Source organism: Triturus cristatus, chromosome 12 (assembly GCF_964204655.1).
Source record: "Triturus cristatus chromosome 12, aTriCri1.1, whole genome shotgun sequence".
Lineage (NCBI taxonomy): Eukaryota > Metazoa > Chordata > Amphibia > Caudata > Salamandridae > Triturus > Triturus cristatus.
Window position 1 is genome coordinate 779,471,950 of NC_140595.1, and position 22,885 is coordinate 779,494,834.

General features: G+C 45.2%; 1 protein-coding gene across 4 annotated transcripts in view; it reads right to left on the reverse strand.

Moving 5' to 3' along the window:
* Positions 1-7,201: 7,201 nt before the first annotated feature.
* RANGRF (RAN guanine nucleotide release factor) overlaps positions 7,202-22,885 on the reverse strand; it is a 39,660-nt gene continuing 23,976 nt past the window's right edge. For all 4 annotated transcript variants that reach the window (XM_085638070.1, XM_085638069.1, XM_085638072.1 and 1 more), the window contains exons 3-6: positions 20,693-20,809; positions 15,343-15,505; positions 11,483-11,577; positions 7,202-7,684 (exon numbers count right to left, since the gene is read on the reverse strand). In XM_085638070.1, coding sequence (XP_085494196.1) covers positions 7,549-7,684; positions 11,483-11,577; positions 15,343-15,505; positions 20,693-20,809 — 511 coding nt within the window. In that variant the 3' untranslated portion in view covers positions 7,202-7,548. The remainder of the gene's footprint in view (positions 7,685-11,482; positions 11,578-15,342; positions 15,506-20,692; positions 20,810-22,885) is intronic.

Genomic DNA, 22,885 nt, shown 5'->3' on the forward strand with positions numbered 1-22,885 from the left:
TCTGAAAGCTCCAGTCTGAGCCTGCATCTGTATCCATGAACTTTGTCCTACTCCCTGCGCGGCTAACGGTGCCTGATTCAGCATATTGCCTGCCAAAAACTGTATTTCACCTTCAAGATTATCTACTCCGCTCCTCATCCGATGCATTCCTGTCTAGTAGTTTAGGTAAACATTCCTCCAGCTACCGTGCAAAGGGCCAGGCCTCGCTGTCCTCATGCAAGTAATTCATAGCCCCGTTACCATGGAATATTCCTACCCCCTCGCATCTCATGTAGACACTTAGACGCTTGTACACGCACTAACAGTCAGTATAGAATAGATTCTACTCTAGAAACCTTTCCTTTTGGATAACACAGTTCTTTAAACATAGGATATTAGATATGATTTGGGATTAGGTTGACATGACCCCCAGACTCCTGTCTCCACATGTAGAGCTAAATGTCAAGTCCCCTTCACCCTCTAGTTGCACGTCAATCACACGTCATGCGGCTGCGCGCGCATCTCTGCCAAATATTTCTGCTGACATTGCAGGATTCTTTTATGGATCCACCCACTTGTGACATCATGTATAATGACGTTTAATAAATTACGCCCATGAAACCGCCTCTATTAGTTACGTATGTACAGTTTATCTGTATTATCAACTGTTACGCCTCTTGCACCTGTTCCACTGTAATACATTTTCTATAAAACTGCTTATCTGTCAATAATGTATGCCCTTCCTTCCTGAACTCTCGTGGTGATGGAATAGAAAGCCTACAATTCGAATTGTATTCCTTAGTATAGGAATAAAGCCTTTTAAAACCTCTAATACCACGGATTCTGCCTCTTATATTTACTGAGTTATTCTTAATAGACTTTACCGCATAAAAAATAGTACCGGTAACAAAATATTTACCACAGTCCCGTGCGACCCAAAAACCCTGGAGGTACCTATATGAACAGAAAATTCTTGGTTTCCACGACGAACACAGAACTCAATGGTGTTTCTCCTGTCTCGTCCGATCAGGCATTGGACAAGGAATGGAGAATTCCTTCCTTGGCCACCACTCAATTGAAGGATACTGAAGCTCATATGGTGCTCTCAATGTGTTTGGAATTCAAACAACACGTGTTCCAAGTGATGCCCATGCTAGATTCTGGGGCCACCGGGAACTTCATAGATAGCGGGTTAGTAAAACAGCTAGCCATACATAGTGTACCCAGAGACATTCCAGAAGAAGTGTTGGCTGTGGACCGCAAACCCCTGACTTAAGGACTGCTCATTGAACAGACAGTGAAAGTACAGCTGGTGGTTAGGACAGAAGGGAGACAGCATGTAGAAACTTTGGCCCTGAATATAATCGAAGCCCCCCAGTAAGAGGTGATCTTGGGTATGCCGTGGTTCGGTCATCACAACCCCACCATTAATTGGAAAGACAAAACCATCCAGTTTCTGTCAGAAGAGTGTCAAGAACACATGTACCTAGAGCCTGCATCATGTGCCACTATGTTGGCTCACCCGTTTTTATTGGCAACGGCAGCCGCGGAGAAGCTCCCGCCACATAGGCCGTATGACTGCCAGATTGACTTGGTAGCGGGAGCAGTCCTACCAGCATGTAGAGTCTACGCGCTCTCAGAACCAGAGACCAAACACTTGAGGGATTCATTCGATAGTTTCCTGGAGATAGGGTTCATTAGACCATCCCGTTCCCTGGCAGCATCCCCTCTTTTCTTCATTGCCAACGCCAATGGGGAATTGAGGGCTTGCTGCAACTATAGGGTGCTTAACAAGAAAACCATACGTAATCGATATCCTCTCCCCCTCATACCCGTCTTGTTGGATCAAGTGCGTGAAGCAGAAATCTACACTAGACTAGATCTTAGGGGCGCATATCACCTGATACGCGTAGGAGGAGGGGATGAATGGAAGATGGCCTTTAAGACGCGCTATGGTGTTTACGAGTACACCGTGATGCCGTTCGGGCTTTGTAACACCCCTGCGGCATTTCAGTTCTTCCTGAACGACGTACTGAAAGAAAATGTGGATCATTCAGTAGTAGACTATATAGACAATATATTGATTTATTCGAAGTCTGAGACTTACCACACAGAAGACGTCCGACAAGTACTAAGAACCCTAAGAAAGCACCACTTGTATTGCAAGCTAAGCAAGTGTGAGTTCAGTGTGCACGAGGTAGAATTTTTGGGGGTTATGCTCCGTCCGGATGGTTTAGGGATGGCAGAACGAAAGATACAGGCAGTACAGGATTGGCCAGTACCACACAATGTTCGGGAAGTACAGTGCTTCCTAGGTTTTGCTAACTATTACCGCAGATTCATTCAGGGATTCTCTCAAATAGCGATACCAATCACCCGGTTGCTCAGGAAAGGAGTACCTTTCGGATGGACCCAGGAGGCCACGGCAGCCATTGAGTTCCTAAAAACTGCTTTCACCTCAGCGCCAGTGCTTAGACACCCCCAGCTGAGTGCCCCCTTCATAGTGGAAGCGAGCGCCTCGGACGAAGCGATAGGAGCCATCCTCTCGCAAAGGGACAAACACACTGGACAGCTCCATCCAGTAGCCGACCTCTCCAAGAAGCTTAACTCTGCAGAAAAGAATTACAACATTGCGGAGAAAGAGTTACTATCCATCAAGAAGGCCTTCCAGGAATGGCGTTCGTACCTGTGGGGAGCGCGGTACCCGGTTACAGTGTATTCCGAATCTACAGTATCTCAAGACTGCTAGACATTTATTTGTGTTTCAGGTTCTACTCCCTGCTGTTCCCTTCCTACCCTTCCCTCACTTGATCGTTCCAATACTCCATGCATTTATTGCAGGAGTTGGGGAGATCAAGAGGTGGACCCCTTATTGTATCGCTCGAATCCTGTGGAGCACTCGTCTTTGGACAGGAACGTCACAGCATTAATCCACAGAGGTATAACTGGCTGTCTGAAATGAACCACAGAAGGCTTTGACTATACAAAAAGCAAATGTGAAACTGAGATTTGATGTTGAAATCTCACCTGTTCGTGTAGGCAATTTGGTTCGGGGAATTTGCTGCTACTGACAAGGTGACACTATTGTTCTAACTTCAGCAAAATCAAGCTAAAAGGTTGGGGCCTTATGCTCACATCATAAATGATGACTGAGGTAAGGGACTTACTACCACCCCATCAAGGACTAAACCAAAGCGCTATTTTCCAATTATTGTTCTTTTTTGGGTGCTTAGGCAATGGTCCCAAATAATCTGCATAAAGGATACACCTCAGTATTTGATAGATTTCAATTTCCAAGCTATTCCAGAGATGACTTTTCTAACTGGGCCATTCTGTGGCATCGAAATCAGACTTCAGTTTTGGCATCTTTCACTAATCGTTTTATCTACCAACGCTTGAGCTACAAGGTATAATTTCTGTAAAGAAATGCTAACTTGGTGACTATGTCATTGCTCCACTGGGCTAAGAAACTCTAATATGAAGACTTCAATTACCATTGAAACCAACTTTCCAACCCCTGAACCTTGTTTCAGAACCTGTGAATTGAATTTACCCAATATTGTTTCTCCCTTGCACACTTCCAATGCCCAACTTTTTAAGATACTTCTTCCAGTAGCAGAAAGTTCAGTGAGAAGGTGTTGTCACAAGTGACAACCAAAACCCTCTTCTGTCTCATCTGCATCCACCCACAAGCTTCACGAGGAAATCTCAGTTTCTGGGAGAAATCAGTTTCTGGGAGAAATCTTCTGCTCTGTAACATAGATTATCTGATGTATTGACTAGCGCTGGGCACACATTACACATACAAACGGTTAGTTACCGTACAGTAGTTATTTTCAATTACACATTGGCATAAGAAAGGAAATAATTTAAAAATATTTTTTTATGTGAATAATGCAATTATCCGATTCTTTGGCATCAGCAGAGATCTTTTATTTGTAGATCTTGTCCACAGTCCACGTAGCCAACACATGTTTCATCGGTTTAGCGACTTCGTCAGGGCTGTTTATAATGGCGCAAGATCTGTTGAACGGCACGCTAGATTGGAGTTCAGTAAGTCCCAATGGGAGTATTCCTGCCGTACCAATCAGGTAGGAGGTAAAAAAACAATCAGATTGTAAAAATCACAATTTTATCCATTGGAGCCATTGTACTGTACATTTATTTGGAAAGATCAATCCGAGGGTGGCGTAATAAAGTTTAAGTAGTGTACGAGTCAAATAATAACTCAGACAGAACGCCGAACACTGAGGATTATGCTACGAAGCAACGCCTATCGGGACCATACTCAGACCCTCATGCTCCATTATTCCTTGTATTGGGAAACCACAATCTTACTCTACTCGCAAGGATTGTGTACAAGTTATTATTTGTGAACAAGATCTACAAATAAAATATCTCTGCTGATGCCAAAGAATCGGATAATTGCATAACTCACATGAAAAAATAATATATTAAAAAAAAAATTCCTTTCTTATGCCAATGTGTAATTGAAAATAACTACTGTACGGTAACTAACCGTTTGCATATGTAGTGTGTGCCCAGGGCTCGTCAATTCCTGTACAGGGCTCCCATAGGGGGGGGGGTCTAATTTTTAGGAGCGTAGGGTAACACTCCTACCTTGTGGGCACCACTTTAAACACTTCTTTTGAAATATTGTGTCTTACTATCAGGTGAGCGTCAACCACTAGTCCCCAAAATTGACCCATGCGAGTTTTCAGATTATCTGATGTACGTCACTGCATCAAATTGAACAATTAAATAATATTTCAGATCCAATGAAAGCTCAACTCATCAGGACAATGAAATTTGCCTCTTCCAACTTTCTTTAACTTAACACCAATAATGTGTAATACATGAAATCAAATGGCCACGTTCTTACTGTATTGTGTCGTGATCCCCTAAAAACATGGGGGGGGGGGATAAAACACCCACAGACATAACTATATCAAGCCCGCTGTCTTCCATACGATTTTTCTGCCGCACAGAAAATTTACCAAAATCGATCTATCCCAAAGAATTGAAACTTTAACCCTCTGATGTGTTAAACCAGAGACCCATCACCGAGGTATATTTTCAGCGAAAGGCCACTGCACGAGCAACTCCAAACGTTACTCTCAAATCGGTCCACTTGTAGAGCACTACTACTAATCCCCTCTATTGATCTCTAGTGAAATAGTGGTCCAGAGTGTCAGGGGTCTCCGGTACGACGTCACCCATTTAGCCCATTGCGGGCTGGAATGGATTATGGCGGGTCGCAGCCAGCATAACCCCACCTCTGGCCACACCTAAGTCTACACGTGGCTCCGAAGCACCCTGACGTGGAGCCGCTTGTTTGGCTATTCCAAAGATGGGCGAGACACAGGAGTCTCAGCGACCTTTTCAGGGCCACAAACATAGCTGGGCTAGATTGACAAACTGATTTGGCTTCCATACTTGCATCTCCATTATTTTTTTCCCGATCGTTCTCCAGTTCCAGTTTGCTCCTGTCCCGCACGCTCCTAGGAGCGAAGCCGGATTTAGATATTCCTTGGACATTGAGTCAAGTAGCTTCTACACTAAATATGAGCTATCGCATTGAGGGGTTTGCCATTTGTATTCTACTTGGGTCCTCATTTACAGCGCTTTCATCGAGATTTTCTGCTTTTTATTGCAGCGTTGGTGTAACCCATCGTTTACCCCCTCAGAATTGCATGTGGTTTTAACCTTGAGCTTATTACCAAGAGATTCATTTGGTGTTCAACAGTCCTTAAGAAATTCCTAGCCATTTAATACCGAGATGGTTATCTATATGCCTAGTGGCTTTTATTCCGGTTTTGTTGAGGTGTATGTAGTTGTACGTATGGTAAGGGCTATGGTGCAAGTGAATTATTGTTTTCCCCCGCATTAGAAGAAATAGGCTTTGCCTTATACTGGAATCTGACTTACTAGTCCCAGACCCCTTCATAAGCTCAGATTTCAAGCGCTCCTACTGCATTCTGAGCCTTACTACCAATAATGTCCCCCAGATCTGCTTGCTCCTGTTGCAAATCCAATGGCAAGATATCATGAACCTGCACAATCCGTTACGTTCCTGAAACTCCATCTAAGTTACAAAAGTTCCAGGTACTGCCTTACATGTTATTATATAATATAGTATCTAAAGTATAGTTTAAATTCATATCTCTATCTCTTTTCCACAATAATGTGAGTTCCAAGGGTGTCAATCTTGCCATGTGGTATGTCAAGTCGCGGTTTGGATGCGGTCTAGAGGGCAGTCAAGAACAGAACCAGGGCGGACAAGTGAATAGTTTTCTCTTCCCCCACTTTCCTTGTTTTCTTTCCTCGTTTCCCCTCGGTGCTTCCTCCTGGTGGAGTATTTTTTTAGTCATCAGGCTAGTGCAAGGGGGCACTGGAGGACTACGCTTCGAAACATCGTTCCTGCAGGGTATGACATACAGAGGTCATTGCTACTTGGTTTTCTACTTAAGCGCTGAGCTGTCTGGCACCGAGAAGGTCACTAGTCGCCCAATAAAGACCTCCAGGTCACCCATATGCAACTTGCCAGTTTTGTGCACAAAGGCTATCACTGTCACCTTTGCTCTTTAATATAAACATGGAAGAGTTGGGTCTTCTGATGGAACAACAGGCCATCTCTGGTCAGCAGTAAGTAAGTAATATCTCCTTTTACCTCTATTCTGCTATCATGATGGTATAAGCAAAACAAAACCCTACCACGGTCTCAATAAAAAATGAACGGCAGTATCTTTTTTCAAATTGGTCTAAGCTGCCTTCTTTCCCCTTCAGCCTCACAAATTACCCACCAACATTTAGCAAAGCCATCTCAACTTCACATCTGGGCATTTCTCCAAGTCTACCTGACAGCAAAGACAAGAGACTTTGTACTAGGTAACCATGGCCCCACAGTTCCACCAGTTGGGCCTGCACCTATTCTGGCAGGGCTGTGCATAATGTGTAGAAGAATTTCACAGTCTACATAAAAATAAAATTGAAACATTGGAGCCTGATTGTAGGATAGAGGTGTGGTGTGTGTATGTGTGTAGGTATATACAGCCCTGCCATATTAGGTGCAGCCACGCAATCACCTGTGCCAGTGATGTGATGATGCGCCCCCTCCGACCCTAAGTGGAAACAAAATAATGAGACATGACACTCAGGCAGACCTTAACACTCAGGCGACTTCATGAATGAAAGGCAACACCGATGCAGAAAATCTGCATGATTTAGAAATAGAATATAAGCTGTTTATTTGGGTTTTCAATGGTTTTCTTATGTATTGCAATATTCAGCTGGTGATTATCAGCACCCTAGCGTGTCTAGGTCGCATCTATAGATCCTGGGCCTGCTTTGCCTTGTGATGTGTTTTGGCCAAGTCAAATGCCCCTTCCCAGTCCAAGTGCTAGCAGACATCACAGGCCAACAACTCCAAGTTATTCAAGGTTTATCCTTTCCTGCAGAAAGCATTCCTGGGCACATCCTGTAGCTTTTGTGCAGTTTGCCAGCGTTCACCATTAACACAAGTAGCTGCAGAACAAAGATCAGCTCTGGCAGGCGGGTCTTGGAGGATCTCTACCCAAAGATACCAGGGTTGCGAAGTCGCAAGGTCTGCAAAAGGGTTTTGAAGAGTTCCGGGCTCCAGGCAGACACCTGATTCGGGACTGAACCCACTTCAGGACATAGTCTTTCAGCACTGCTGCTTGATGGGCTGAGGGACACAAAAAGAGATACAGTTAACACCACAGACTTCTTGGATAGATTTAGCATGGAATACTGAAGTGACCAAAGAACCACACAGCACCAGATGGGAGATGGACAGCCGCCTCCACCAACACCACAGACCTTACGCTAACACATGTCAGGCATTCATACTTCATCCAGTCTTGGTTTATCCTCTGTAGTCTGGTACATCGTTTGAATTTTTCACTTTGTAAATAATTATTAAAATGCAACTAACAAACCTCACTGAATAAGCCACTCACACTCCCAACCTGAAATCTACCTACAGCAGTTCTGCTGATCTGGAATATTTATTAGAGGATCCATTATAGGTTTGTTCTGTGGGCCGCGGCTTGAATATTTTCCTTAGGCTAGTGTCACGAGTATTAGTGGATCTGAACATCTTCCTCTTGACAATTCTTTTCTCTCTAAACCCCAGCTTCAGAGTGATCCAGCTATCCTAAGTCTATAGAAGGGCAATGCACTGTTATTACATTGTTTTAAGTATATAGCGCTGTAAAACAGCCAGTCCTCTATCGTAAACACGCACAGCACTTTAGTTCTGTTGCCCATGTATCTGGACCATGAATGGCCTTGTAGTACCAACTGACCTGCATAGGAGCAGTGCACATTGTCAAGATCTGGGAAACTGGATTCCTGGCTGCATAGAGCTGGACTGTACTGGTGATCCTGTATGCACAGTGCACACGGCATCATGGGAATTACAAGGTAAAAAACCTACTTGTGCGTAATCCTCCTTCTACATCATTGAGTTTTACAATGAATATCAAAACTGCATATCTCTGCCAACGTCGCTGGGTGCAAGTCTACGTAGCGGCATTTTGCAAGTGTATGAACAGATCTCCAGGTAAGTGGCTCTGTAAACTTCACTCATGGGGACATTTCGAAGGAGGGCTGTAGCAATCTTACAGCGGGCTCTAGAATTCCCTCATAGCGGCTGAATGGCTTTTTGGCAACATCCTGCAATCCACGAACAAATCCAACGGGCTACAGATTATTTTGAGTTTGCCAACTGCTGAATAAATATTTTTCTTGTTTTCTAATATTTTAGTTTTGCACAAGTAATACTGGAGACCCCTCTTCACATGTAGAGTGCGGTGTGCCTTCTAAGCTGGCAAGGATTGATTTGGAAAGAACAATGAAAGCAGTTTTTGAAGGGACGATGGGTGTCAGGTCTGGCATATCCAGATCGCGGCGCAAGACCCTACAGCACCACAAGCAGGCTTGGCTGCACAGAGTGGCATATTTCAATAGGAAGGTGCAAATATAGACGGTTGCCGAAGGTTGTAACACATTACAATGCATGCTTTTGCTACGCAAGCCCTAACCACACATTTTTTACATTGCATACATTTACCCGCATCTGCCTTTGCCAAGGTAGATATAACTAAGGTAAGTAAAATAAATATATATTTTCAATAAAAAAAAAAGTTAAAGTAACGTTTTACTTAGGTGGCTATGTAAGTGACAACATTAACGTTTGAACTGGGAAAAAAAACTGAAATTCACCAGTTATAGTTAGAACAGCTAACTATAACTTGCGCCCCGCCATGCACTGCTTATGACCTCACAAACTACATCACTCATGACATGTTCTGTGACATCATTTATAACATCACTGATGGCATCTCAAATGACATAATTGATGGGATCACTGATGACTGGACGATGCAGGGCCTTTAATGGCTCGGGACGGGGCTCACTTGCCCGCACCTCTTATTGAATGCGGCCCCAGGGTGGGATCCCTGGTGCCTTTAATTGAAAATTAGGGCCCTGGCTGGCATTTTGGTTTTCTTTCTTCAGTTCTGCGGGATCGCAAACGCGACAGAAACTGCAGTGGGGCAGGGTATCCCTACATAGATATATATATATATATATTTTTTTTTTTTACTACTTCAGGACAGAGGACTAAGTCCCAGAGTCCTGTAATGGCTGCAAGCAAAAGTTTTCTGATGTTGGTGGCAGCCAATCAGAACGCTCGCTCTGCGGAAGTCTGACTCCTGTGGGAGCGCATTGGCTAAAGGGAAATGAAGCTCCCTGGGCTAATCAGAACGCTCTATTTTTAAATTGGTGCTCCCAAAGAGTTTCTCGAGCCTTTTGCTGACCCAATCTTGGCTACCGGTCGGCTGTTATCGGTCTAGTAGGCGAGACATAAAAATAGTGTCTCTATGTATGAATGTAAAAAAAAGTTACCAATAGCGTGGTCAGGAACTGTTTATCCTAGTTGCTTATAACATCAAAACACTGCATACAATTTTATAGCAGTGGTATCATATAAACGATAACCTGGAACAATGGTCTACAGCCGCGATTCCCTACCTATATACAGTTTCACCACTCAAGTAACCAGGTACCACTTCAAAACACAAGGTTCTCTGGCACTTGAACAATCCCATCAACAGCAATCCCTGCCTTCCATGGTGCTGGCTGCTTCTGATTTCTACATTGACCTATGAAGCATGCCACACTTCTGTCTCCTGGCTCTGCAGCATTCGCTCCAGCTTGGCTACCTCACCATCTTGTGTTCAGTTTCTGTATTCTTAGATAAGGAACCTGCTGATTGCTATCCACTTGAGCGCCTCTTCCACTAAACACACCTCTTGGGTGCTTGTATTTTTCTTTGACCCTGGACAGTATGGAGCATCTCTCTGATACTGCCAGAAGGGATGTTTCCCACCAGTTTGCACTAACTTAGCTGATAAATGCCCATATGAGATGCACCTCATGTTCCACCAGACCCTGCATTGCCACATTACAAGTATGAGCATGCAAAGCAATACCTGCTGAAAAGCCAACACTAGCTGACATGGCCCATCTGCAGAAGTACATCTGATCTCTGCATTAATGTGTAGTCAAACCTCTTAGACCTATCCTCCACATCGTTATAGCATTTTTGCTGCTGTAGAATCACATGTCTCCATGGGCCAGTCTGTAACTGGTAACACGCTGGCCTGTTTTGTGCCAGCAATATTGAAAAAATTTGCCAATTATAACACAGGTGTTGTTTGTGCTTGTCGCTAAGTCAGAACAGCACTTTCCGAGGTCTCAGGATGATGTTTTCCAGGGTCCCTACCTTTGGATTTACATTCCCAGACTAAAGTCCTTACATCCCTGTGCCGCACGACTCAAGCAACAACTCGCTGAAGGGGCCCAACTAGGAGGAAACATATCTGGTGTTGATGTGTTCACTTTCAGAGAGGATGTGGCGTAGCAGATCAGGCAGGACAGTCACTTATTGGGTGAGGTAAGACTCCTTTGCATATAGCTGGTTGTAGTAACACGGACAAGCTAAATAATGTGGAATGGAATGCACCTTGAGTACCTGCCAGTAGTTCAGATTAACTGAACTATTTCCATCTCTTCTTTCTCTGCAGCAACCGTCATGAATAGCAGAGAGTGCACGAAGGTACACAAAACAGCGATACTAAGCGAGACAACGCGGAGAACATGTAGGACAGAGAAAAGCCCTGGAAGTATAGACAGGACAAAGTGCAGAAAAGAGATACAGATACCACAGAAAAGGGCTTATTTCTGCTTGCTGAGAAAACCTGACTGGTTGATCTATTGCCCTCCTGATGTCAGGGAGAGGATTGTTTAGTTACAAAAATTAGTGTTTGGCCAAAGCCAAACCCTTGATGAGCTTGACAGTAGAGAGACAAAAAATAAGAGATATGGTTTGCCAAAACACTCCCTCCAGACACCAAGCCAAATAAATAAATAAATCCGGGTCACAAAGGCACATAAAGATATTCCCTCAGTGACTCACTTAATCGCGACTGGATCATTGAAGGTAAGGAGGACCTCTGTGGCAAACTGCGGCAGGCGGAAGAGGCCCATGTAAATATTCACGGTGTTTCTGGCCTGGAAGCAGATCACAAACATAATTAATAAACTGAGTTCCCTTTAGAGAGGATTCAACATCATCTGCAATTCTACGTACATCACCTTTCTTGGCTCACACCTGGTCTTAAACAGAGTAAGAGGCTGGTGCACCTGTGCGCCATCTTTACTCTTCAAGTACTGTGGGGGCTGCTGAAGGAAGGGCTGCAGCTTGGGGTTTACGCACTGTCTGTGTGCTCAGTCCCTCTAGCCAAGTACACACATTGAGCATTAATTCCAAACTGTTATCCTTCCAGCTGCTACCACAGCACTCGTCAGCACTGGTCCTTAATAAAATCCACTACTTAACCAGCAAACTCAAGGCCTTCCTCTTTCCATTACCCTCCCCCCACATCTATCAACCCATCGTGATTGAACATGTTCACAACAAAAACCCTGTTAAACTTATAAAGGCATGCCCCACATCAAGCCTGCTGGCTGTCTTCCAAAAACAGGCCTTTGTGCTTGCTGCCGGTTTTAGTTTTCAGGACCATCAACAGCCTCTCCCATATCTACCTCCCTGAATCAGTGCTGTGTACTCATGTCTGAACTGGGGTGGCGTAGTGGGCAAAAGAACGATGGATTTAACCCAGATCTCTTGACTGGGGGAGAATGTCTGCATTGTCAGCATTCCATCCATCATTTGTTTGTTGTAACGCTTTTCGCCCTAAGTGGGATGGGTATTCCCAGACGTGGGACCCGTGCTCACTACGCCACTGGAGTCAAGCTATCCTGGCTGATGACGGCTGATAGCCAGAAACCGGTCCTAGGATGCTTGATTCCGGTCCAGGGAAGACATGGCTTGGCAGTTCGGGCTGGTCTGTTCCCATGAGGCACAGGGTCAAGACTGATTTGCATATGGCCATGTCTGAACTGGGGTGGCGTAGTGGGCAAAAGAACGATGGATTTAACCCAGATCTCTTGACTGGGGGAGAATGTCTGCATTGTCAGCATTCCATCCATCATTTGTTTGTTGTAACGCTTTTCGCCCTAAGTGGGATGGGTATTCCCAGACGTGGGACCCGTGCTCATTACGCCACTGGAGTCAAGCTATCCTGGCTGATGACGGCTGATAGCCAGAAACCGGTCCTAGGATGCTTGATTCCGGTCCAGGGAAGACATGGCTTGGCAGTTCGGGCTGGTCTGTTCCCATGAGGCACAGGGTCAAGACTGATTTGCATATGGCCATGTCTGAACTGGGGTGGCGTAGTGGGCAAAAGAACGATGGATTTAACCCAGATCTCTTGACTGGGGGAGAATGTCTGCATTGTCAGCATTCCATCCATCATTTGTTTGTTGTAACGCTTTTCGCCCTAAGTGGGATGGGTATTCCCAGACGTGGGACCCGTGCTCACTACGCCACTGGAGTCAAGCTATCCTGGCTGATGACGGCTGATAGCCAGAAACCGGTCCTAGGATGCTTGATTCCGGTCCAGGGAAGACATGGCTTGGCAGTTCGGGCTGGTCTGTTCCCATGAGGCACAGGGTCAAGACTGATTTGCATATGGCCATGTCTGAACTGGGGTGGCGTAGTGGGCAAAAGAACGATGGATTTAACCCAGATCTCTTGACTGGGGGAGAATGTCTGCATTGTCAGCATTCCATCCATCATTTGTTTGTTGTAACGCTTTTCGCCCTAAGTGGGATGGGTATTCCCAGACGTGGGACCCGTGCTCACTACGCCACTGGAGTCAAGCTATCCTGGCTGATGACGGCTGATAGCCAGAAACCGGTCCTAGGATGCTTGATTCCGGTCCAGGGAAGACATGGCTTGGCAGTTCGGGCTGGTCTGTTCCCATGAGGCACAGGGTCAAGACTGATTTGCATATGGCCATGTCTGAACTGGGGTGGCGTAGTGGGCAAAAGAACGATGGATTTAACCCAGATCTCTTGACTGGGGGAGAATGTCTGCATTGTCAGCATTCCATCCATCATTTGTTTGTTGTAACGCTTTTCGCCCTAAGTGGGATGGGTATTCCCAGACGTGGGACCCGTGCTCACTACGCCACTGGAGTCAAGCTATCCTGGCTGATGACGGCTGATAGCCAGAAACCGGTCCTAGGATGCTTGATTCCGGTCCAGGGAAGACATGGCTTGGCAGTTCGGGCTGGTCTGTTCCCATGAGGCACAGGGTCAAGACTGATTTGCATATGGCCATGTCTGAACTGGGGTGGCGTAGTGGGCAAAAGAACGATGGATTTAACCCAGATCTCTTGACTGGGGGAGAATGTCTGCATTGTCAGCATTCCATCCATCATTTGTTTGTTGTAACGCTTTTCGCCCTAAGTGGGATGGGTATTCCCAGACGTGGGACCCGTGCTCACTACGCCACTGGAGTCAAGCTATCCTGGCTGATGACGGCTGATAGCCAGAAACCGGTCCTAGGATGCTTGATTCCGGTCCAGGGAAGACATGGCTTGGCAGTTCGGGCTGGTCTGTTCCCATGAGGCACAGGGTCAAGACTGATTTGCATATGGCCATGTCTGAACTGGGGTGGCGTAGTGGGCAAAAGAACGATGGATTTAACCCAGATCTCTTGACTGGGGGAGAATGTCTGCATTGTCAGCATTCCATCCATCATTTGTTTGTTGTAACGCTTTTCGCCCTAAGTGGGATGGGTATTCCCAGACGTGGGACCCGTGCTCATTACGCCACTGGAGTCAAGCTATCCTGGCTGATGACGGCTGATAGCCAGAAACCGGTCCTAGGATGCTTGATTCCGGTCCAGGGAAGACATGGCTTGGCAGTTCGGGCTGGTCTGTTCCCATGAGGCACAGGGTCAAGACTGATTTGCATATGGCCATGTCTGAACTGGGGTGGCGTAGTGGGCAAAAGAACGATGGATTTAACCCAGATCTCTTGACTGGGGGAGAATGTCTGCATTGTCAGCATTCCATCCATCATTTGTTTGTTGTAACGCTTTTCGCCCTAAGTGGGATGGGTATTCCCAGACGTGGGACCCGTGCTCACTACGCCACTGGAGTCAAGCTATCCTGGCTGATGACGGCTGATAGCCAGAAACCGGTCCTAGGATGCTTGATTCCGGTCCAGGGAAGACATGGCTTGGCAGTTCGGGCTGGTCTGTTCCCATGAGGCACAGGGTCAAGACTGATTTGCATATGGCCATGTCTGAACTGGGGTGGCGTAGTGGGCAAAAGAACGATGGATTTAACCCAGATCTCTTGACTGGGGGAGAATGTCTGCATTGTCAGCATTCCATCCATCATTTGTTTGTTGTAACGCTTTTCGCCCTAAGTGGGATGGGTATTCCCAGACGTGGGACCCGTGCTCACTACGCCACTGGAGTCAAGCTATCCTGGCTGATGACGGCTGATAGCCAGAAACCGGTCCTAGGATGCTTGATTCCGGTCCAGGGAAGACATGGCTTGGCAGTTCGGGCTGGTCTGTTCCCATGAGGCACAGGGTCAAGACTGATTTGCATATGGCCATGTCTGAACTGGGGTGGCGTAGTGGGCAAAAGAACGATGGATTTAACCCAGATCTCTTGACTGGGGGAGAATGTCTGCATTGTCAGCATTCCATCCATCATTTGTTTGGTGTACTCATTCGCAGCTCGCAATCTGTCACTCAGAGGGTCCCAGGGGACACTTAAAACAACTGTTCAACCAACCCCAATGCAACGACGTCATCAACATCGAGCCCCAGTTATCTCACCCATGTACAAACAGCTGCTAAACAGCTGGCCCAGTCAAGTGATGTCTTCCCAAGATGGAGAGAAATGTCTACCTCTTCGTTAAACTTTGACACCAGCTGCCGTCCAATCAGGAACCAGGCACTGGAGCACTCAGCGAGCATCAGCTGCTCCCCGGAAATGAGGTCAACACTCAGCACTTCCGACCGCTCCTGGTCGCCAGCGTCATTGGCCGAGGCAATGTCTTCAAAATGATACCTGGAAACAGATGGCATGTTACGTCACTTGCATGCTGTTGCTAGAACACACACCCGTTTTTTGAGCTGCAAACCTTTGAAGTTATCTGGAAACAATGTCATAACATTAATAGAACAGATGAGCAGCGTGCCACGTGCCCAGATTGCCAGACCAGTTGGTTACATACAATTAAGGGCTTCTCTTTAGTTGGGAGGACTCTAAAACATGCAATAGAAAGTATTTTTTTAACTTTCTGTTTAAAATCATTCGAATCGTTCATCACATTACAGGTATTACATTGTATTACAGTTGGTGGGTATTAGCCTGGAATTCAACAATCAGTATCACTCTCCTAATGTAAACAGGTGGATGTAGTAGCACCTTTATTACCAACAGCTTGAATCACAAAGTGTTCTCTCTCAATGTTGCGTCTCGAGCAGTAGCTCTAGGGGGAGTACACAGGCTTCCCCTATACAGGTTCCATTTTCCCCAGACCATGTCCCACTTTTAGGGCATCGTCTACATTTGTATACTGTTCTTTCGGCTACCATGCATTGATTAAAATCTCTTCTTCAACCCACTAAAGTAGGGGCGGATATCGCCCCTCAAAGTTGAGCTATATTACGTTTGGCCAGAGTGGCCCAGGTTTGTTCAGCTCGCGTCAAGTCTGTGGCCTCCCAAACAGTAAGAAGGCACCATTTAGCCGAAGGCACATGGACACTCCCAAGACCTCGCTCTTGCATAATATCACCGCTCCCCAAAAGGTGTAGATTGCAGGGCAATTCCAGAGGCTATGGAAAAATGTCCTACTTGCCCACACTTCCTGAGACACTCTGCATCTGGTTGCTTACCCATTTTTACCAGTAAACATTGCTTGGTGCGGGAGATTTAGACCATGTGCAGTATTTTTACACTAAGTGGAAGCGTAGCCGGATAGCAACCTCTTGTGGCGATGCCAAGGCCTCAGGCCAATCCTCCTCCTGCAGGTCACCCAGGTCTATCCCCCAACACTGTTTGAGGTGGCTTAGAGTATCGGGGGAATTATTTAGGAGTTTTCTGTACACTAGAGAGATTGCTTTGTTAGTGAGGTGTTCCTCTAGTATACTATTTTCGAGAGGGAACGACTCAGGTAGGTTTTCTCCCGGGTAAAGTGCCGCTCGGAGAGCGTGTTGGATTTGTAAGTATCGGAAGGTCTCTGTGGGGAATAGGTCATATGTGATATCAATTTGACGGGCTGTAAACCTCTGTAAGCCCCCAATAAGTGTTTTGCTGCCTAGTAAGAGTAGAGTATAGCCTAGTAAGAGCAGAGTATAGCCTAGTAAGAGTAGAGTATAGCCTAGTAAGAGCAGAGTGGAGCCTAGTAAGAGCAGAGTGGAGCCTAGTAAGAGTAGAGTATAGCCAAGTAAGAGCAGAGTATAGCCTAGTAAGAGCAGAGTATAGCCTAGTAAGAGCAGAGTGTAGCCTAGTAAGAGCAGAGTGTAGCCTAGTAAGAGCAGAGTGTAGCCTAGTAAGAGCAGAGTGTAGCCTACGAAGAGTAGAGTATAGTCTAGTAAGTGTAGAGTACAGCCTAGTAAGAGTAGAATATAGCGTAGTAAGAGCAGAGTATAGCCTAGTAAGAGCAGAGTATAGCCTAGTTAGAGTAGAGTAAAGCCTAGTAAGTGTAGAGTACAGCCTAGTAAGAGTAGAATGTAGCATAGTAAGAGCAGAGTATAGCCAAGTAAGAGTAGAGTATAGCCTAGTAAGAGCAGAGTATAGCCTAGTAAGAGCAGAGTATAGCCTAGTTAGAGTAGAGTATAGTCTAGTAAGAGCAGAGTATAGCCTAGTAAGAGCAGAGTATAGCCTAGTAAGAGCAGAGTATAGCCTAGTTAGAGTAGAGTATAGCCTAGTTAGAGTAGAGTATAGCCTAGTAAGAGCAGAGTGTAGCCTAGTAAGAGCAGAGTGTAGCCTAGTAAGAGTTGAGTATAGCCAAGTAAGAGTAGAGTATAGCCAATTAAGAGTAGAGTATAGCCTAGTTAGAGTAGCGTATAGCCTAGTTAGAGTAGAGTATAGCCTAGTAAGTGTAGAGTATAGCCAAGTAAGAGCAGAGTATAGCCTAGTAAGAGCAGAGTGTAGCCTAGTAAGAGCAGAGTGTAGCCTAGTAAGAGCAGAGTGTAGCCTAGTAAGAGCAGAGCAGAGTGTAGCCTAGTAAGAGCAGAGTGTAGCCTAGTTAGAGTAGAGTAAAGCCTACGAAGAGTAGAGTATAGTCTAGTAAGTGTAGAGTACAGCCTAGTAAGAGTAGAATGTAGCATAGTAAGAGTAGAGTATAGCAGAGTAGAGTAGAGCCTAGTAAGAGCAGAGTATAGCCAAGTAAGAGTAGAGTACAGCCTAGTAAGAGCAGAGTATAGCCTAGTAAGAGCAGAGTATAGCCTAGTTAGAGTAGAGTATAGCCTAGTTAGAGCAGAGTATAGCCTAGTTAGAGCAGAGTATAGCCTAGTAAGAGCAGAGTATAGCCTAGTAAGAGCAGAGTGTAGCCTAGTAAGAGCAGAGTGTAGCCTAGTAAGAGCAGAGTGTAGCCTAGTTAGAGTAGAGTAAAGCCTACGAAGAGTAGAGTATAGTCTAGTAAGTGTAGAGTACAGCCTAGTAAGAGTAGAATATAGCGTAGTAAGAGTAGAGTACAGCCTAGTAAGAGCAGAGTATAGCCTAGTAAGAGCAGAGTATAGCCTAGTTAGAGTAGAGTATAGCCTAGTAAGAGCAGAGTATAGCCTAGTAAGAGCAGAGTGTAGCCTAGTAAGAGCAGAGTGTAGCCTAGTAAGAGCAGAGTGTAGCCTAGTAAGAGCAGAGTGTAGCCTAGTTAGAGTAGAGTAAAGCCTACGAAGAGTAGAGTATAGTCTAGTAAGTGTAGAGTACAGCCTAGTAAGAGTAGAATATAGCGTAGTAAGAGTAGAGTATAGTCTAGTAAGAGCAGAGTGTAGCCTAGTAAGCGCAGAGTGTAGCCTACGAAGTGTAGAGTATAGTCTAGTAAGTGTAGAGTACAGCCTAGTAAGAGTAGAATATAGCGTAGTAAGAGTAGAGTATAGTCTAGTAAGAGCAGAGTATAGCCTAGGTAGAGTAGAGTATAGCCTAGTAAGTGTAGAGTATAGTCTAGTAAGAGCAGAGTATAGCCAAGTAAGAGCAGAGTGTAGCCCAGTTAGAGTAGAGTAAAGCCTATTATGAGTAGAGTATAGCCTAGTAAGTGTAGAGTACAGCCTAGTAAGAGTAGAATGTAGCATAGTAAGAGTAGAGTATAGCAGAGTAGAGTATAGCCTAGTAAGAGCAGAGTATAGCCAAGTAAGAGTAGAGTACAGCCTAGTAAGAGCAGAGTATAGCCTAGTAAGAGCAGAGTATAGCCTAGTTAGAGTAGAGTATAGCCTAGTAAGAGCAGAGTACAGCCTAGTAAGAGTAGAATGTAGCATAGTAAGAGTAGAGTATAGCAGAGTAGAGTATAGCCTAGTAAGAGCAGAGTATAGCCTAGTAAGAGCAGAGTATAGCCTAGTAAGAGCAGAGTATAGCCTAGTTAGAGTAGAGTATAGCCTAGTTAGAGTAGAGTATAGCCTAGTTAGAGTAGAGTACAGCCTAGTAAGAGTAGAATGTAGCATTGTAAGAGCAGAGTATAGCCAAGTAAGAGCAGAGTATAGCCTAGTTAGAGTAGAGAATAGCCTAGTTAGAGTAGAGTACAGCCTAGTAAGAGTAGAATGTAGCATTGTAAGAGCAGAGTATAGCCAAGTAAGAGCAGAGTATAGCCTAGTTAGAGTAGAGTATAGCCTAGTAAGAGTAAGGTATAGTCTAGTAAAGAGTGTGGTAGCACTGTAAATGCAAATTGGCAGATCTATCATATTGCCTACACCGCCAGAAATATACTTTTGCTCTTTAGCAGAATTTGGACTTTGAAGATAATTGTCCCAAATAAAGTCAATTGTGTTCAGCATTAATGAAGCGAAGCATTATTCCAATAGGCCATTTAATAGCCAGAAACTGTGGCTTTGCAAAAAGCGAACATAAGAAAGAACTCTACAGCCCAAAAAGATGAAAGACCTCCTTGAGGTCAATGTAATTGAAATATTGCTCATCACAAAGGTCATATAATCATTTATGTTCTTGAATAGAGGACATCCTCTGTTGCATGTGCCTTCTCTGTGAATCTAGGTTAGTTTTCAGTGCCCACAATGGAACTCATTCAATTTTTTCTAGCATGCTTATGCCCACATTTCGCTCCCAACTCCAAGCCACTCATTGTTTGTTAAACTCTTATGATATTAACCAGGGCGAAAACACCATTAATTTGTACATCACATTTGTCGGATTCCCTAACCAAATTCAACAATGCGTTTTTATACTGTCCATACATTTAGAAGTATTGAGGCTTTTCTAAGGCCTCTTATTCAGGGGGACAAACAGATGGCCTCAATCAGCACATTCCTCAAATCTCCTTGTGCCAGCCACTAGTCTGATATCTGGATTTGTCACAATTAGTATCTGTGCACAAGTTACCATTAAAATAATTTGTCATTTTCACTACTTACAGGATTTAGAGAGCACTGGTGTTAAATTTATTAAAACAAAAAATCTCCTGGTCCTGGAAAAAAAACGTGCCCCTTGTGCTGCTATGGAACGAGGTGACAAATGTCAGGGTTCTCATTATATCAGAGCTCTGATCATGTAATCGCTGATAATGTTAGGGTGCGTAATATATACGAGTTTGGATTCTAGAAAGGCTCCGATTTTGTCACCCTCCCGCAAATCTACAAACAAGGTTGGGAATAAAACAGGAAGCAATAGTTCCACGGCTGGAATTTCCTGTAAGGCAGCGCACACCCACAAACTACAATGTTGAGGGTATTCACAAACTCCTTGCCAATCTCTTCCAACACTGGAAAAGTTTTGAAATTAACTTCAGACCAGGACGGAGAAATAATAAGGATGTATAGAAAGTGAATCCGCAATCACTCAGCAATTTCTTTGCATGAGCACATATACATACACATATATATATGCTCTTGTGAACACTGAATTTCACAAGTTTGCTAGGGGTAAGGTTTACAGTCCTACATCTTTTAACTCTTGTGAATTCGTGAAAGTCGTAAATCCGCACTAATGCAGTGATATGTACCTGCGGGTGCACTTTCGTGACTTTCTTTAAGAATTGGGCCCCTAATGTATTTTCATGTTGCTCCACCACAGTTGTTTACTCACCTGGCGGCGTTGGCGTCTGCCACCCCCTCCTGATACTCCAGCAATTCCACAATGATGCTCTGGTCCGTGTGGCGGTGAGCAAAGACCTCCTGGTTGTCGGGTATCTCGCGAAGTTCACTTAGGATGGAGGGAACGATAGAACAACATTAATTTAACACATCTAAATAGGTGCGTAAATCCTTTCTGAAGTGCTTACACCCCCCCTGCCTCCCGAGAGCATGTCAACAGCACATTTATGACAGAAGTCCTTTACCTAAGGCTCAAGATGTGTGCTCACTGCCCCCAGACCATTGATACAAGCTCACTGACAAACCCTTCAGATTGGTTCACGCTCAAACTTGAGAAGGGCAGCCCTTAAACTCTAGACAGGCTTGCACCTTAAGACAAGCTCACACACAAGCCCTTGAGACTACCTTAAACCGACTTCTGGGCATGTTTGCAGAGCTGCAGAGTCACCAGGACTATGGAACGAGCTAGCTTGCTTTCATATGGTGCACTTTTTGGTAGTATGGCATCTCATTCAACAGGTGTTATTACGAAAAACAATGATACTTCATGTAACAAACTCTGAAAGGGTTCAAAGAAAAAAAAACAGGACGACTGCGGGGATTAAAATAAAAAATGCAGGTCACAAACTCATCTCTTTATCAGGTATGTAAGCAATTAGGCTTTCTGGCCAAACACATTAGAGGCAATCTGGAGACTTTCCAAGATGCCTGAACAGAACTGCCATTGGCGACATTCTCGCTTCATTGGCTGTGCAAAAACCAAAAGTGGTCTAGGCCATAACCAGGTGTACAGAGATGCCAATGGACAGCACAAGAAAGGAGTACACGGACCAGGTCACATCATAAAACCAACATGCAGGCAGTGGCGCCATCTCTCATCCCAAGGGCATGAAGAGCAGCTATGGGAAAAAGCCTCGGAACAACTGGAGCATTCACAGACCACTTCGGACCAGGGCCGGACTGGCCGTAGCAGGCACCGGGTGTTTGCCCGGTGGGCCGCTAGGGTCGGGGCCGGTTTTGGGCCCCTGGGGGTGAACAACCTTTACAACGCAACTATTACAACGCACTACACTTACAACGAAATTTTTACAACGCAACATCCACTACAACGCATTCCATTACATCGCATGACACTACAACGCATGTTTAAAAACTACCTTTACAACGCATTCCATTACATCGCATACTACCTTTACAACGCATACCATTACAACGCAATCCAACACTTACCCTACTGTTGCACCCCCTGGAGTCAGAATAGTAATTTTTACCCCTATACTATCCAATACTTACCTTAAATGCAATTTAATATTATGCGTTGTAATGGTATGCGTTGTAAAGGTAGTATGCGATGCATTGGAATGCGTTGTAAAGGTAGTTTTTAAACATGCGTTGTACTGTCATGCTATGTAATGGAATGCGTTGTAGTGGATGTTGCGTTGTAAAAAATGCGTTGTAAGTGGATGCGTTGTAAAAGTGTGCGTTGTAACGACATACATCCCCCCTGGGGGGTCGTTTATGTTACCGGAGTCAGCAAGATCACCCCCCTGTAACAAAATCGCCTGAAACCGGCCATCGCAAACAGCTCGGCAGCACCCTCCCTCCCTCCAGGGGGGGCCGGAAGAGCAGTTTGTCAGAGCCGGTTTCGGTTCCCAGTCCGGCCCTGCTTGGGACCCACTTCACTTCCCTCCTCCATGACAGCCATCACGTTGTCAATGACGACAATGCAAGAAACAGAGGAGTGGCCATCATTCAGCACAGCATGATCACTCGAAACATCGAACAGCAAAGGCAGTTAGTGCAGCTGCTGGCAGCACCTCCCAGTACCTCAAGAACGGGAGTGCCACTGCTGTTAGAAGCGCAGAATCCCTCCAAGCATGGCATACTGCTACATGCATAACTGGAACTTACTCATTTGAGAGGTTTTCTTCTATTCCTAATATAACACTATTGCCGTGGAAGTCAAGGGCTAAATAGGGACCACTTTATTCTTGAATAAATACTGCTATCGGCAGCATGTCTAAGTGTTTCCAGGAAGAAGTGCAGCGACCAGCAGCACCTTTAAAGGCCTACAGGAAGGGAGTGTTGAAGCAAGCTGTACCTCCACATACTGGCAGCAATGCCGCAGTGAGCTATGCCTCTATACTGCGTTTCCCAAACTGTGGGGTGCGAGCCGATTTTTGGT